General features: G+C 46.4%; 1 protein-coding gene across 1 annotated transcript in view; it reads left to right on the top strand.

The window, feature by feature from the left end:
- Window positions 1-568: 568 nt before the first annotated feature.
- Window positions 569-13078, top strand: part of LOC122540029 (D-aspartate oxidase-like) — a 21419-nt gene continuing 8909 nt past the window's right edge. Inside the window, exon 1 of the mRNA XM_043675345.1 lies at window positions 569-720. Coding sequence (XP_043531280.1) covers window positions 569-720 — 152 coding nt within the window. The remainder of the gene's footprint in view (window positions 721-13078) is intronic.

The following is a 13078-nucleotide window of genomic DNA, read 5'->3' as shown; positions in this document are numbered from 1 at the left end:
GGAACTGTAAATTCAGTTAGCTGCATAGCTGTAAGTTGTTTTAAAGCAAGGAGCTGCCTTTGAAGAGTTTAAATTATTGAATGGGCTTTTTATAAATAATTTTTTTTAAAAAATACAGTGACATCGGTAACACATTCCTGGAACTTTATCTTATTTTATCTCAGTTTGGTTCCTGAAGTCCACCCTTGGTGGATATTAGGTGAATTGGCGTGGAAGATGGAAGGGTAAATGGTGGGCATAGATTAACATGAGTTGGCAATAAGTTGGCAGGTGTAAAAAGCCAGACCGAGAGTGGGGAACATGGGTTTGCATGATTAGATATTAAGTTGGCTCAGGAAATTAAAGGTCCTGAGAATTACAGAGAGCATAGATTGACATAGGGAGGGTATGGAAGAGGGATCCATGGACAGTGGTGAGAAGTGCTCAGGTTAGTATGGCAGGAAGGAGAGGTCAGTGTGCCCTCTCTGTCACTGTCATACAGTGCAGCACGTCTTCCAGTCTGTGCCAACCGTGCTCTGTGTAGGATGAGGTCAGCTCACTGTAGCGGTAGCTTCAGCTTCCCGCGATCATGGAGCTGATCTTTCATTTCATTCCTAGTGTCAGCAAAGGACAGGTTCTCATCTGCATCTTCAGGCAGGAGATGAGTGGCACCTCGCCGGAGCTCCTGTCTGAGCTGACCTGCCAGGTGTCACTGGTGTGGGGCGTGCTCAGCCTCTCACAGTTGGTTAGCAGCTGCTTCCTGTGCTGTAACCTGCACTGGCAGGATCTCTTTGTTCGAATTCACTTACAGAATGTGGGTGTCACTGGCTAGGCCACCTCTAATTGAACAGAGGGCCGTTTAAGGGCCAACCACATTGTTCTGGGTCTGGACTCACATGACAGTAGTTTTCTTCCTTTTAAAAAAAAAACAGCTGTTTTATGGTCATTATTAGACTCTTAACTCCAAAATTTTAAATTAAACTCACATTCCACCATTTGCTGTGTTGGGATTCGAACCCAGCTCCCCAGACATTACCCATGAAGCTGTGGAGTAATTGGCACATGATAATGCCATTGGGCCATCACTTCCCCCTCTCTTGCCTGGTGAACCTGGGTGGCTGTCAGTGTCACACCTTCCCCACACAGTTTCCCCCCTCTCTCCAGCCCTTGTAATGCAGTTTGATTGAGTGGAATGATGGGGAATGAGGAAAAGGCAGCCTACGCCCCTCCCACTGCACCCCTTCCCTGCTCTCCCTGAATCTTATGCTGCCTTGTATTTCCCTGGCAGCGTGTCTCTGAGTTTTACATTGCACTGTTCACAGCTGGAAATGGGATCAAAAGCTTTCGGACTGAAATGGATGAGAGATGTTTGCCAGTCGCTGAGACAGTGTAATGAATAGGCTCTTTAGTCTATGGGAAAATGACTTCGATGCCAACTCATTAGCAGCTCAGAGCCTGTTAATAACTTGAGTGAAGAGCTTATGCTTTTAAAAGTGCAAGATTAACATAATTCACAAAGTACTTTCTGAAGGAAAAAACAATCATAATGTCAATACTCTCAAGCAATGCTGTTGTGGTATGGATTGTTAATTTTCATCTTGTCTCCTGTCAGTCCCTGATGGGGGCTGGGTTCCAGGTTGCTCTGTACACTGTGGGGGCTGGTCTGGTCTGGAATGAAGCTGACTCAGTGAGGAACAGGTGGTAGTCGGAGCTGTCAATCCAGCCTCTTGTCCCTCCACCTCCAGCCCTTAGAGACAGCGAGGGTTCAGGAGAGGGAACCAGTGGGAGGGGGGCAAGCAGGGGTCTCCAGAGAGAGGAAGGGTCTAGGAGCAGCATCAGCAATGAGACGGTGGATGAGGGACTGGGAGACATTGTAAACCCTAAGGCCTGATAGTAAGAGAGCAGATCAAGGAGTGGCAAAGATTGCTCCCTACTGGCAGACTAACATCAAATGACTAGAAATTCATAACGTCAAGCAAGAATAAGAACTGCACAAATCACCAATGTTAAAGGGAAACAAGATAAAACAGGATCTTACTGTAGTTTAATATAATAATTATGGGGTGTTGACATTTTAAGCTGTGGGTGAATGCTGTATAAATATGCCTCACTATTCTATTGTGTAATTGTGCGTCAGTGACATGTAGCAGCACCCTGACTATTGGTGACTGTTAGAGTATGACAAAAACATACCGCAGAGTCCAGACTAGCTGGACTGTTGTACTGTAAATAACAGTAGCACAGATTTCAGACATGTAATCTCAAAGCTTGTACAACGTCCATAAACATCCCTCCTAACTCACTTCCCCATTATTAGACTGCACTGATGAGAACAGTGCCTGGTAATCATTCTTGGATAATTCATTATTCTTTTCACTGGACTGAATCTGTAATAGCTTCATGAATCAATTATAAGCAATGAGAAAATGTCATCACTGATGCTTGTAAATCACACAGTACTCATTTGGAATGTCACGTCTCACCCTCTGCCCCAAGTGAAGGTGATCGCAGCATTGATTTTACCTACCAGTCACATACCCCTCATCGTGCCCAGTCTGAATCAAATGGCATTGTGTTACTGATTTATTTTTTATCACCAGTCAGTACAGTTTTGAGGTAGAGGAACTCATTTTCTTTGTGTGCACTCAGGGAAGTGAATGAGCAGTGGACTGTTTGAAGGCAAGGGGATGGGGAGGTCGATAGGGAGATTCTAGTTAGAAAGCAGATACATTGTGGAGCTAGTGTGCATCATGGAGAAATCAATGGAATGAATCAGAACAGCAGGGAGTTGTGAATCACACAATGGCAGGGTGTTTAAATGATACACACTGATTCATTCACGCAATGAGGCCAGCACTGGCTAAGACAGCATTTATTGCTATCCCAGAGAGCAGTTCAGAGTCTGGAGTCACGTATAGGCCAGACCCAGTAAGGATGACAGTTTCCTTCCCTAAGAGACATTAGATTAATTCCCTACAGAATGGAAACAGGCCCGTTGGCCCAACAAGTCCACACCGACCCTCCTAAGACTAACCCACTCAGACCCCTTCCCCATATTTACCCCTAACTAATGCACCTAATAGTATGGGCAAGTTAGCATGGCCAATTCACCTGGCCTGCACATCTTTGGACTGTGGGAGGAAACCCGCACAGACATAGGGAGAGTGTGTAAACTCCACACAGACAGTTGCCTGAGGCTGGAATCAAACCCAGGTCCCTGGTGCTGTGAGGTAGCAGTGCTAACCACTGAGCTAGCGTGCTGCTGTAGTGATCCAGATGGGTTTTTCCAACAATCAACAACTGTTCCTAAGAAGGGTCACTAGACGAAAGTATTAACTTTGATTTCTCCCCACTGATGCTGCCTGATCTGCTGAGCTTTTCCAGCAATTTCTGTTTTGTTTCAGATTTCCAGCATCTTCAGCTCTTTCATTTTGTTAAAATCAGCAACTGTTTCATGATCATTGTTAGATTCTTAATTCCAGCATTTTTTAAAATGGACTTCACATTCCACCAGCTGGTGCAGCAAGGTTTGAACCCAGAGCATTACCCGCATCTCTGGCCTCATAATCCAGTAATAATACCACTAGACCATTACCTCCCTGCAGTTAGCTAGTGCTTGGCAGTTTTCCTTTATGTGTGTGTGTGGCTGGTTAATAAAAACACATAATAGGGAGAGAGATGTTTCAAGGCAGACACAGCAGTGAATCTTTTTGTCAGAACATTATAATATATTTTAATAAAATGATAATAAGCAGAATACGATAAAACAACTCATCTTCAGGAATGAAGTGTTTGGGGCTCTGAGTATAACTGGAATAAACAGGGTTAAGATTTAGAGGAGAAAGTGAGGTCTGCAGATGCTGGAGATCAAAGTTGAAACTTTATTGCTGGAACAGCACAGCAGGTCAGGCAGCATCCAGGGAACAGGAGATTCGACGTTTCGGGCACAGGCCAAAGAATCCTGAAGAAGGGCCTGTGCCCGAAACGTCGAATCTTCTGTTCCCTGGATGCTGCCTGACCTGCTGTGCTGTTCCAGCAATAAAGTTTCAACCAGGGTTAAGATTTAACCTGAATTCACTGCCAAAACAATGCCATTTACCTGAGGCAGTGAGGGGGCTGTTGGCCAGTGGAGTTAAAGGGGAGATGTGTTGATGGGAGGTTGTTCAGCCAATCATTGGAGGGTATCGATGGATGGGGAACGGCAGGAAGTGTAGATCCATCATGGGGAAGAAATGGGTGGCACACGGAATTACCAGTGTGTGTCAGAAAGGGAAGAGGATTTTTAAGGTTTTTAATATGATGCGCCGGTTTTTGTCCCTTAACTATAATTCTGAATCTTGTGCTTCATTATAAAATGACATTTTTTTTTGTGACTTCATCTATCCTGGCATTGTTTTCCCAAGATTAGCATCCAGTCAGTCAGTACATTAGGCCCTTGATTTGACCTGGTTTCATCACTAAATGAACAGGTAAATCTTCTGAAATTGTTTTTAAAAGTGAATGGAGGTCTGATGAGAAAACGCACGACATACAAGAATGTATATTTAAGTTAGGAACAATATTAGGCCATTTGGCCCATCGGGTCTGCTCCACCATTCAGTCATGGCTGGTAGATTTCTCAACCCCATTCTCCTGCCTTCTCCCCGTAACCCATGATCCCCTGACCAATAAAGACCCCATCTACCTACGTCTTAAAGACACTCAATAACTTGGCCTCTACAGCTCTCTGTGACAATGAGTTCCACAGATTCCCCACCCTCTGGCTGAAGAAATTCCTCTTTTCCTCAGTTCTAAAGGGTCATCCCTTCACTCGGGACATGCCCTTCGGTCCTAGTCTCACCTACTAGTGGAAACATCTTCTCTAGCTTCTCAGCTTCTCAATATTCTGTAATGTTTTAATCAGATTTCCCCTCCCAATCCTTCTAAATCCCATCGAACACAGATGCTGCTGCCAGATCTGCTGAGTTACTCCAGCATTTCCTATCTTTATTTTAAAAAAAGGATGAAGCCAGTGCAGTCCTGTCTGACCCTGACTGGTGCTGGTTTAACCTGAGGGTCCCCATACCTCAGGCGAGGGGAGAGGGTGAGAAGGTAACCTCAGCCAGTGTGAGAATTGAACCCACACTATTGGCATCATACTGCATCATATATAACAGCCTTGGTGTCAGTTTGAAGGATTAAAGGTTCAAAGAGATTATCCGTAAGGTTAAAATGGGCCCTGCCCATGTGCAGGTGTGAGGTCTGCTGACCGTAACAGGACATCGGAGACGCATGTGTTGTCAGGCTGTGGGATGGTGGGGAACTGGGAGAGATGGAGGGAGCAGGGGAGGTGGGGTGAGTGGTGTGTGGGGGGATGGGGTATGCTGAGTTGGGGGGGATGGTGGGCAAATGGAGGAGTGGGAGGTGGCAGGATGAGTGGGGAGTGGAATGCTGGGTGGCAGGGGGATGTGGGAGGGAAGAGGGAAACTCTCTCAAAGCCCAATCCTGCTCTTCTCCCACATCTCTGTGATTTTTCCTGTTTGAGTGTTTACTTGTATTCACCAGCCTGTCAGACATAATATTCCGAAACAAAATATTCCGTACCAAAATTACATGCCCCTTTGATTCTTTGGCATCGCCTCAAATTTGCCTCCAGTAGAAGTGACTCTTCAGTGACTGAAAACACTTTTATTTGTTTAATCCATCTAAACCCTTCCCGATTTTGATTATCTCCATCAAATCTCCTATTGGCCTTCTCCACAGAGAACCCCAGCTTCCTCAGTCTGTCTTTGTATTGTAAGCCCTCATTCCTGGTAAATCTCTGTTGTACCTTTGGATAACAGCCATCTGCTCATTTTCCCACTACCTCGAAGAATTCCAGTAGACTTGTGAGAATGACCCATTGCTTCTGAACTCATCTTCAATAATGGGAGAGGGGGGGTCTAGCACGTTAGTTGAAAAGATAAGGATGAATCATTTACAACAGTCTTCAGCCAGAAGTGCTGAAGGAGTGATCCATCTCAACTTCCTGCAAAGGTCTCCAGCATCACAGCTGCCAGCCTTCAGCCAATTCGATTCACTCCACGTGATGTCAAGAAACGGTTGGAGACACTGGATACTGCAAAGGCTGAAGTACTGAAGACTTGTGCTCCAGAACTTGCTGCTCCCCTAACCAAGCTGTTCCAGTACAGTTACAACATTGGCATCTACCCAACAATGTGGAAGATTGCCCAAGTATGTCTTGAACATAAAAGGCAGGACAAATCCAACCTGGCCAGTGACCGCCCCATCAGTCTACTCTTGATCATCAGTAAAGTGATGGAAGGTGTCACCACCAGAGCTAGCAAGCAGCACCTGCTCAGCAATAACCTGCTCAGTGAGGCCCAGTTTGGGTTTTACCAGGGGCACTCAGCTCTTGACCTCATTACAGCCTTGGCTCAAACGTGGACAGAAGAGCTGAATTCCAGAGGGGAGGTGAGAGTGACAGCGCTCGACCTCAAGGCTGCATTTGACTGAGTGTGGCATCAAGGAACCCTAGTAAAACTGGAATTAGTGGGAACTGGGGGGGCTAACTCTCCATTGATTGGAGTCATACCTGGCACATAGGAAGATGGTCATGGTTGTTGGGGGTCAGTCATCTCAGCTCCAAGACACCATTGTAGCAGTTCCTCAGGGTAGTGTCCTTGGCCCAACCATCTTCAGCTGCTTCATCAATGACCTTCCTTCCATCATAAGATCAGAATTGGGGATGTTCGCCGATCATTGCACAATGTTCAGCATCATTGACAATATCCAGACTTGGGCTGACAAGTGGCAAAGGACATTTGCACTGAACATGTACTAGGCAGTTACCATATCGAACAAGAGATCATCTAACCATTGCCCCTTGATGTTCAGTGGTATTACCATCATTGTATTCTCCATTGTCAACATCCAGGGGTTACCATTGACCAGAAACTGCACTGGACTTGCCACATAAACACAATGGCTATAAGAACAGGTCAGAGATTGGAATACTGCAGTGCATAGCCCACTTTCTGACTCAGCAAAGCCTGTCCCTCATCTTCAAGGCACAAGACAGGATTGTGATGGATAGCTCCCTACTTGCCTGGATGGGTGCAGCTCCAACAGTACTCAGGAAACTTGACACCATCCAGGACAAAGCAGCCCACTTGATTGGTATCACATCCACAAACATCCACTCCCTCTACCATCGACGCTCAGTATGTACAAGATGCATTGCAAAGATTCGCCAAAGATCTTTCAAAGACCCACGACCTCTTCCACCCAGAAGGACAAACACCACCACCTACAAATTCCCCTCCATGCCACTCACCATCTGGAGTTGGAAATATATCACTCTTCCTTCAGAATCACTGGGTCAGAAACCCTCCCTCCCTGATGGCATTGTGAGTCCTCATACAGCAAATGGACTGCAGCAGTTCATCACCACCTTCTCAAGGGCAACTTGGGACGGGCAATAACCAGCCAGTGATATCCATGTCCCATGAACGAATACGTAAAATCCTGATTATCCCTATAGTGTGCGGTCTCTTAGAAGGATATTGATTGTATTCTACAAAATCCTTGAGCATTTTCTCAATGACTGGTGAGTGGACAGGCTAACAGCCTGGCGGCATGGTGGCACAGTGGTTAGCGCTGCTGCCTCATGGGGCCAGAGACCCGGTTCAATTCCTGCCTCAGGTGACTGACTGTGAGGAGTTTGCACGTTCTCCCCGTGTCTGCGTGGGTTTCCTCCGGGTGCTCCGGTTTCCTCCCACAGTCCAAAGATGTGCAGGTCAGGTGAATTGGCCATGCTAAATTGCCCGTAGTGTTAGGTAAGGGGTATGGTTGGGTTGTGCTTCGGCGGGGTGGTGTGGACTTGTTGGGCCGAAGGGCCTGTTTCCACACTGTAAGTAATCTAATCTAATCTAATCTAATCTAAAAAAACAGTTCCCTGATTAATGTTTCATTGCTTTCTTTCATCAGCATAATTACATTTGCTATGTTCCTTAGGCACAGTCCTTGCAACACTGACAGTTCCAGATATGTTAACTGCGCCTTCATCCAGACTGGCTTTTAGTTTCCTTTAGGATGAAGAAATATTGTTCCTGTGTCTGGCAGGTAGTGAATAGACATTTTAAATACTCTGATTCAATGAGGAAACAAATACTTCGCTGTCTGGATTCATGAGAATATCTAAGAAAGCCAAGGTTGGAATTGGGAATAAGATCTGAAAACGATGACTGTGAGTTAACAGGTCTGAGCATGAGGACAACCAGATAAACAGGCACAGTGTATTCAAGGCTGAGGGAGACTGTCTTTCACAATGAGCTGTGAAGAATGAATCAATATCGCCGTGGCCATTTTCTAATCTATTGTGATATTTCAATCCAGTTTCTGCATCCCTCCCTCTCCTGGCTGTGGATCTGCTTTTCTGTTATTTTTCATTCTTCTGGATACAGTCTCCATGAAATACAGCACTTACTCAACGGGAAGCTATGGCCTTCAAAAACAAAAACAACCAGGCAGATTATACATTTTCTGGCAAGCTATAAGTCAGATACAACTGCAGATTGATCCCATGTTTAAAACCAGGGGATTTTTACCCTGGTGAAGGCACCACATAAATGCATGTCAGTGATGTACCGGAGAGAGGTAGAAGATTTGGATGGGTTTGTTTCTGAGCTTTGTAAGCTGCACTTTAACAGATGGTTACGTGGTCAGAAGCTAATGATGCTGCCGTTCTTTTTCACCTGTAATAACACCTGTTTGAGATTTGTGATGTTCAGCCCCCAGTTTCAAAACAGCAGCCCCTAGTTAGAATTAGCATCCCTGCAGTGTGGGAACAGGCCCTTCAGCCCAACAAGTCCACACTGACCCTCTGAAGAGTAACCCACCCAGACCCATTCCCCTAACCTACACATTATGTGTCAATTTAGCATGGCCAATTCACCTGACCTGCACATCTTTGGAATGTGGGAGGAAAGTGGAGCACCCGGAGGAAACCCACGCAGACACGGAGAGAACGTGCAAACTCCACACAGACAGTCACCTGAGGTTGGAATTGAACCCAGGTCCCTACCACTCTGAGGCAGTAGTGCTATCCACTGAGCCACCATGCCATCCTAAGTTCTGGGCTCACCCCCAAGGGAAAACATCATTTCCACATCCATCTTGTCAAAACCATTAGCATCAAATCATTCTTTCTCCTGAAACTTACTCTCAAACACATGGCCCAAATTGCTGAAAGTCAGCCAGTAAAAAAGAAATGCAGTCTTTTTATACGGAGCTCGTATCTTCAGGTGGGGTAGAAATCCCCTTCCACCTGGGCCATTACAGAGGGCCATTGAGAATCAACCACACATTACTGTGGGTCTGGAGTCACAGATCGGGTGAAGATGGCAGTTTTCCTTCCCCGAAGGATATTAGTGAACCGGATGGGTTTTTCCAACAATTGGCAATGGTCACCAGTGGATTTGTAATTCCAGGTTTGATTTGTATTGAGTTGGTAGCAGCACTGCACTAATCCCCTACCCACTTGTGTGCCAGGTCTGACATTGGGGTAATTAAGGTCCCTCCCATGATGAGTGAGGCCTGTCACACCTGCACACACACCATGGGTGCTGGGGATAAAATAAGCACTACCGCACTTAGGTGGTAGTGTGGGGGTTAAATTTAAAAAATAAAAAAAAAGAGAAGAAAAAAAAGAAAAAAGGAAAAAAAAAGATAAAAAAGGAGTGTTCCAACTCTATTTTGATTTAGTTCCCTACCCTCCCCTTCACTGTTTTGAAAAAAAAAGAAAAAAAGAAAGAAAAAATAAAAAAATAAAAAAAAAGAAAAAAAAATGAGTGAGGCCTAGTGCCTTCTTTTTATGGGCTAAAGAGGGTAGCCATGCAGCCTGTCATTACAATCCAAGTTCAGGACCTGCCCCAGCCACCCTCCCCCAAGTGTTTCTGTGGTAAGAGCACTCAGTCATTCCAGTGGACTGACCTGGGACAGGGGCAGGGGTGTGACAGAAGCTACAAGGTCACATTGGAGTCTGATGTTGCAGAACCTTCACCATTCGAACCAGCCCAATGGTACCGAGGTGCGAGATCTGCATTGCTGTTGACATGTTCAGACCTGAATATCTGAAAGCACAAATTGATTACTCGTTAGTTTCCCTTCACTTGGAATATCCATATATTTTATTTGCGGTACATGGAGCACTTAGCACCTAATCCTTTTTTACTACATCACCTGTACCTTTTAAAGTTCCAACTGAGGCAAATGCTACTCTGAGGGAACCAATTAAGAACAATTACAGGCTTCAGCAATGATGTGTTTGCTGCAGGTACAGGGTTCCCCATGTACACCAGAGGCTGGGACAGATAAAACAGTAGCTCTGTCATGAACAGCTCTGATTATAGTGTTACTGTGTGGAAAAGCAGCTGGATGGCAACATTAGCAATTTGCTTGTATCCGAATTGCACACAAGCCAGCATTGTGCTCCCTTTGATTACATAGCGAGCAGCTTTCACTGTGTATAGTTGTGGATTTATTTTATGAAGGGCTGCTATCTCATAAACCTGTGGTTCAGTTGCTGAACCAACAAACACACACAATCACAGCAGGCAACATTGCAGCCAGTGGAATGTGGCTTGGAGGCACCGTTTCTGTTTGCAAGGCAGTTTGTACTCAGTAAAGGATTCATTGATCCTTGCCTTATCATCCCTTATCCTCAGTACAGCCCAGCATGGTTATAACAAAATGCCATCTATCAATCCTAGAGAGGTGCTGGGTGCATTTGTCCTTTGGGAGAACAAGCCGTTTGGCCAGTGGTTCAGGAGTTTGTGCAAGACCCTGGAAGGTTTGAGGTATCTCGGAAAGTGGTCAGGAGCTGGTTGTCACTGAAGCAGAGCTCTAACCATTGACGTGAAAGGACCCAACCCAATAGCCAGGTTATTGAGACCTTCCCAACCTCACCACCTGACCTATCCTCAGCATAGTTACTCCTGTCACCTAGAAAGGTGAACATCACTGCATAGAAATGAGAGGTCGCTATGAACAGACATTACTGGGAAGAATAACGGGAGGAATTAGAGGATATTATTTGCAAGTGAGCAATAAATCTACCTGATGTTGATTGTTCTGTCAAGCACACTGACTCTTCACTGTGTGCACAGTATGAATTACAAGTCTGTCCTTATTTTTTCTGGCAATTTTTCCAACAAACTCAATTTAAAGTATCTTGCTGTGACCACAATCAAAATAAATGGCAGTTAAACCACCCACCCCTCCACCTGCATGGAGTCTTTTTGTAGAATAGTCTTTCAATTTATTTCCTCACATTAAGATTTAATATAGATATTCTAATAGCTGTACATTTATGTGATCCTGTGACTTTAAACAAGTACAGTCAGGATTTGGTGGACAAATGCACCAGTTCATGTGATACTGGGCTGTACTTAGGCACATTGAACACCCACACTTAGATGGGTGCAGCTCCAACGACACTCAAGGAGTTGGAGACCAGCCAGGACAAAGCAACCTGATAGATTATTACCACATCCACAAACATCCATTCCCCTCCATCCCGAAGCTCAGTAGCAGCAGTGTGTACTATCTACAAGATGCCCTGCCGCAATTTTCCAAAGCTGCTTAGAGCACAGTCCAACTCATGACCAATTCCATCTCGAAGGACAAGGCCAGCAGGTGTATGAGAACACCAGCACTTTCTCAGGATTTCTGTTCCTAATCGATAGTGACCTCTCTGCAGAAATGTTTCTGTTCTAATGAAGACGAGATCAGCCGAGGAGACAATCAGTGGATTAGATTACTTACAGTGTGGAAACAGGCCCTTCAGCCCAACAAGTCCACACCGACCCTCCAAAGAGCAACCCATCCAAACCCATTCCCCTACACCCAATACTAGGGGCAATTTAGCATAGCCAATTCACCTAACCTGCACATTTTTGGACTGTGGGAGGAAACCGGAGCAGACAAGGGGAGAGTGTGCAAAGTCCGCACAGACAATTGCCTGAGGTGGGAATGGAACCCGGGTCTCTGGCGCTGTGAGGCAGCAGTGCTAACCACTGTGCCACCCACAATCACATTCTGGGACACGGTCAGTCTGGGACACGGACAGTCTGGGACACGGTCAGTCTGGGACATGGTCAGTCTGCGACACGATCAGTCTGGGACACGATCAATCTAGGACACAATCAGTCTGGGACACGATCAGTCTGGGGCACGATCAGTCTGGGACACGCTCAGTCTGGGGCACGATCAGTCTGGGACACGATCAGTCTGGGATACGATCTGTCTGGGACACAGTCAGTCTGGGACATGGTCAGTCTGGGACACAGTCAGTCTGGGACACGGTTAGTCTGGGACACGATCAGTCTGGGACACGATCAGTCTGGGGCACGGTAAGTCTGGGACATGGTCAGTCTGGGGCACGGTCAGTCTGGGACACGGTCAATCTGGGACACGGTCAGTCTGGGACACGATCAGTCTGGGACACGGTCAGTCTGGGACACGGTCAGTCTGGGACAGGATCAGTTTAGGACACGAACAGTCTGGGACACGAACAGTCTGGGACACGATCTGTCTGGGACACGGTCAGTCTGGGGCACGGTCAGTCTGGGACACGGTCAGTCTGGGACACGGTCAGTCTGGGACAGGATCAGTCTGGGACATGATCAGTTTAGGACACAAACAGTCTGGGACACGAACAGTCTGGGGCACGGTCTGACTGGTACATGGTCAGTCTGGGACACGATCTGTCTGGGACATGGTCAGTCTGGGACACGATCTGTCTGGGACACGGTCAGTCTGGGGCACGGTCAGTCTGGGACACGGTCAGTCAGGGACACGATCAGTCTGGGACACAATCAGTCTGGGACACGGTCAGTTTGGGACACGATCAGTCTGGGACACAGTCTGGGACACGGTCAGTTTTGAACATGGTCAGCCTGGAACATGGTCAGTCTGGGACACGGTCAGTCTAGGAGACGATCAGTCTGGGAAACGGACAGACTGGGACACGGTCAGTCTGGGATACGATCAGTCTGGGACACGGACAGACTGGGACACGGTCAGTCTGGGACACGGTCAGTCTGGGACACGATCAGTC

This window comes from Chiloscyllium plagiosum, chromosome 3 (genome assembly GCF_004010195.1).
Source record: "Chiloscyllium plagiosum isolate BGI_BamShark_2017 chromosome 3, ASM401019v2, whole genome shotgun sequence".
NCBI classification, from domain to species: Eukaryota; Metazoa; Chordata; class Chondrichthyes; order Orectolobiformes; family Hemiscylliidae; genus Chiloscyllium; species Chiloscyllium plagiosum.
Note: the sequence above shows the minus strand (reverse complement) of the source record. Positions and strands in the feature narration are given on the sequence as shown.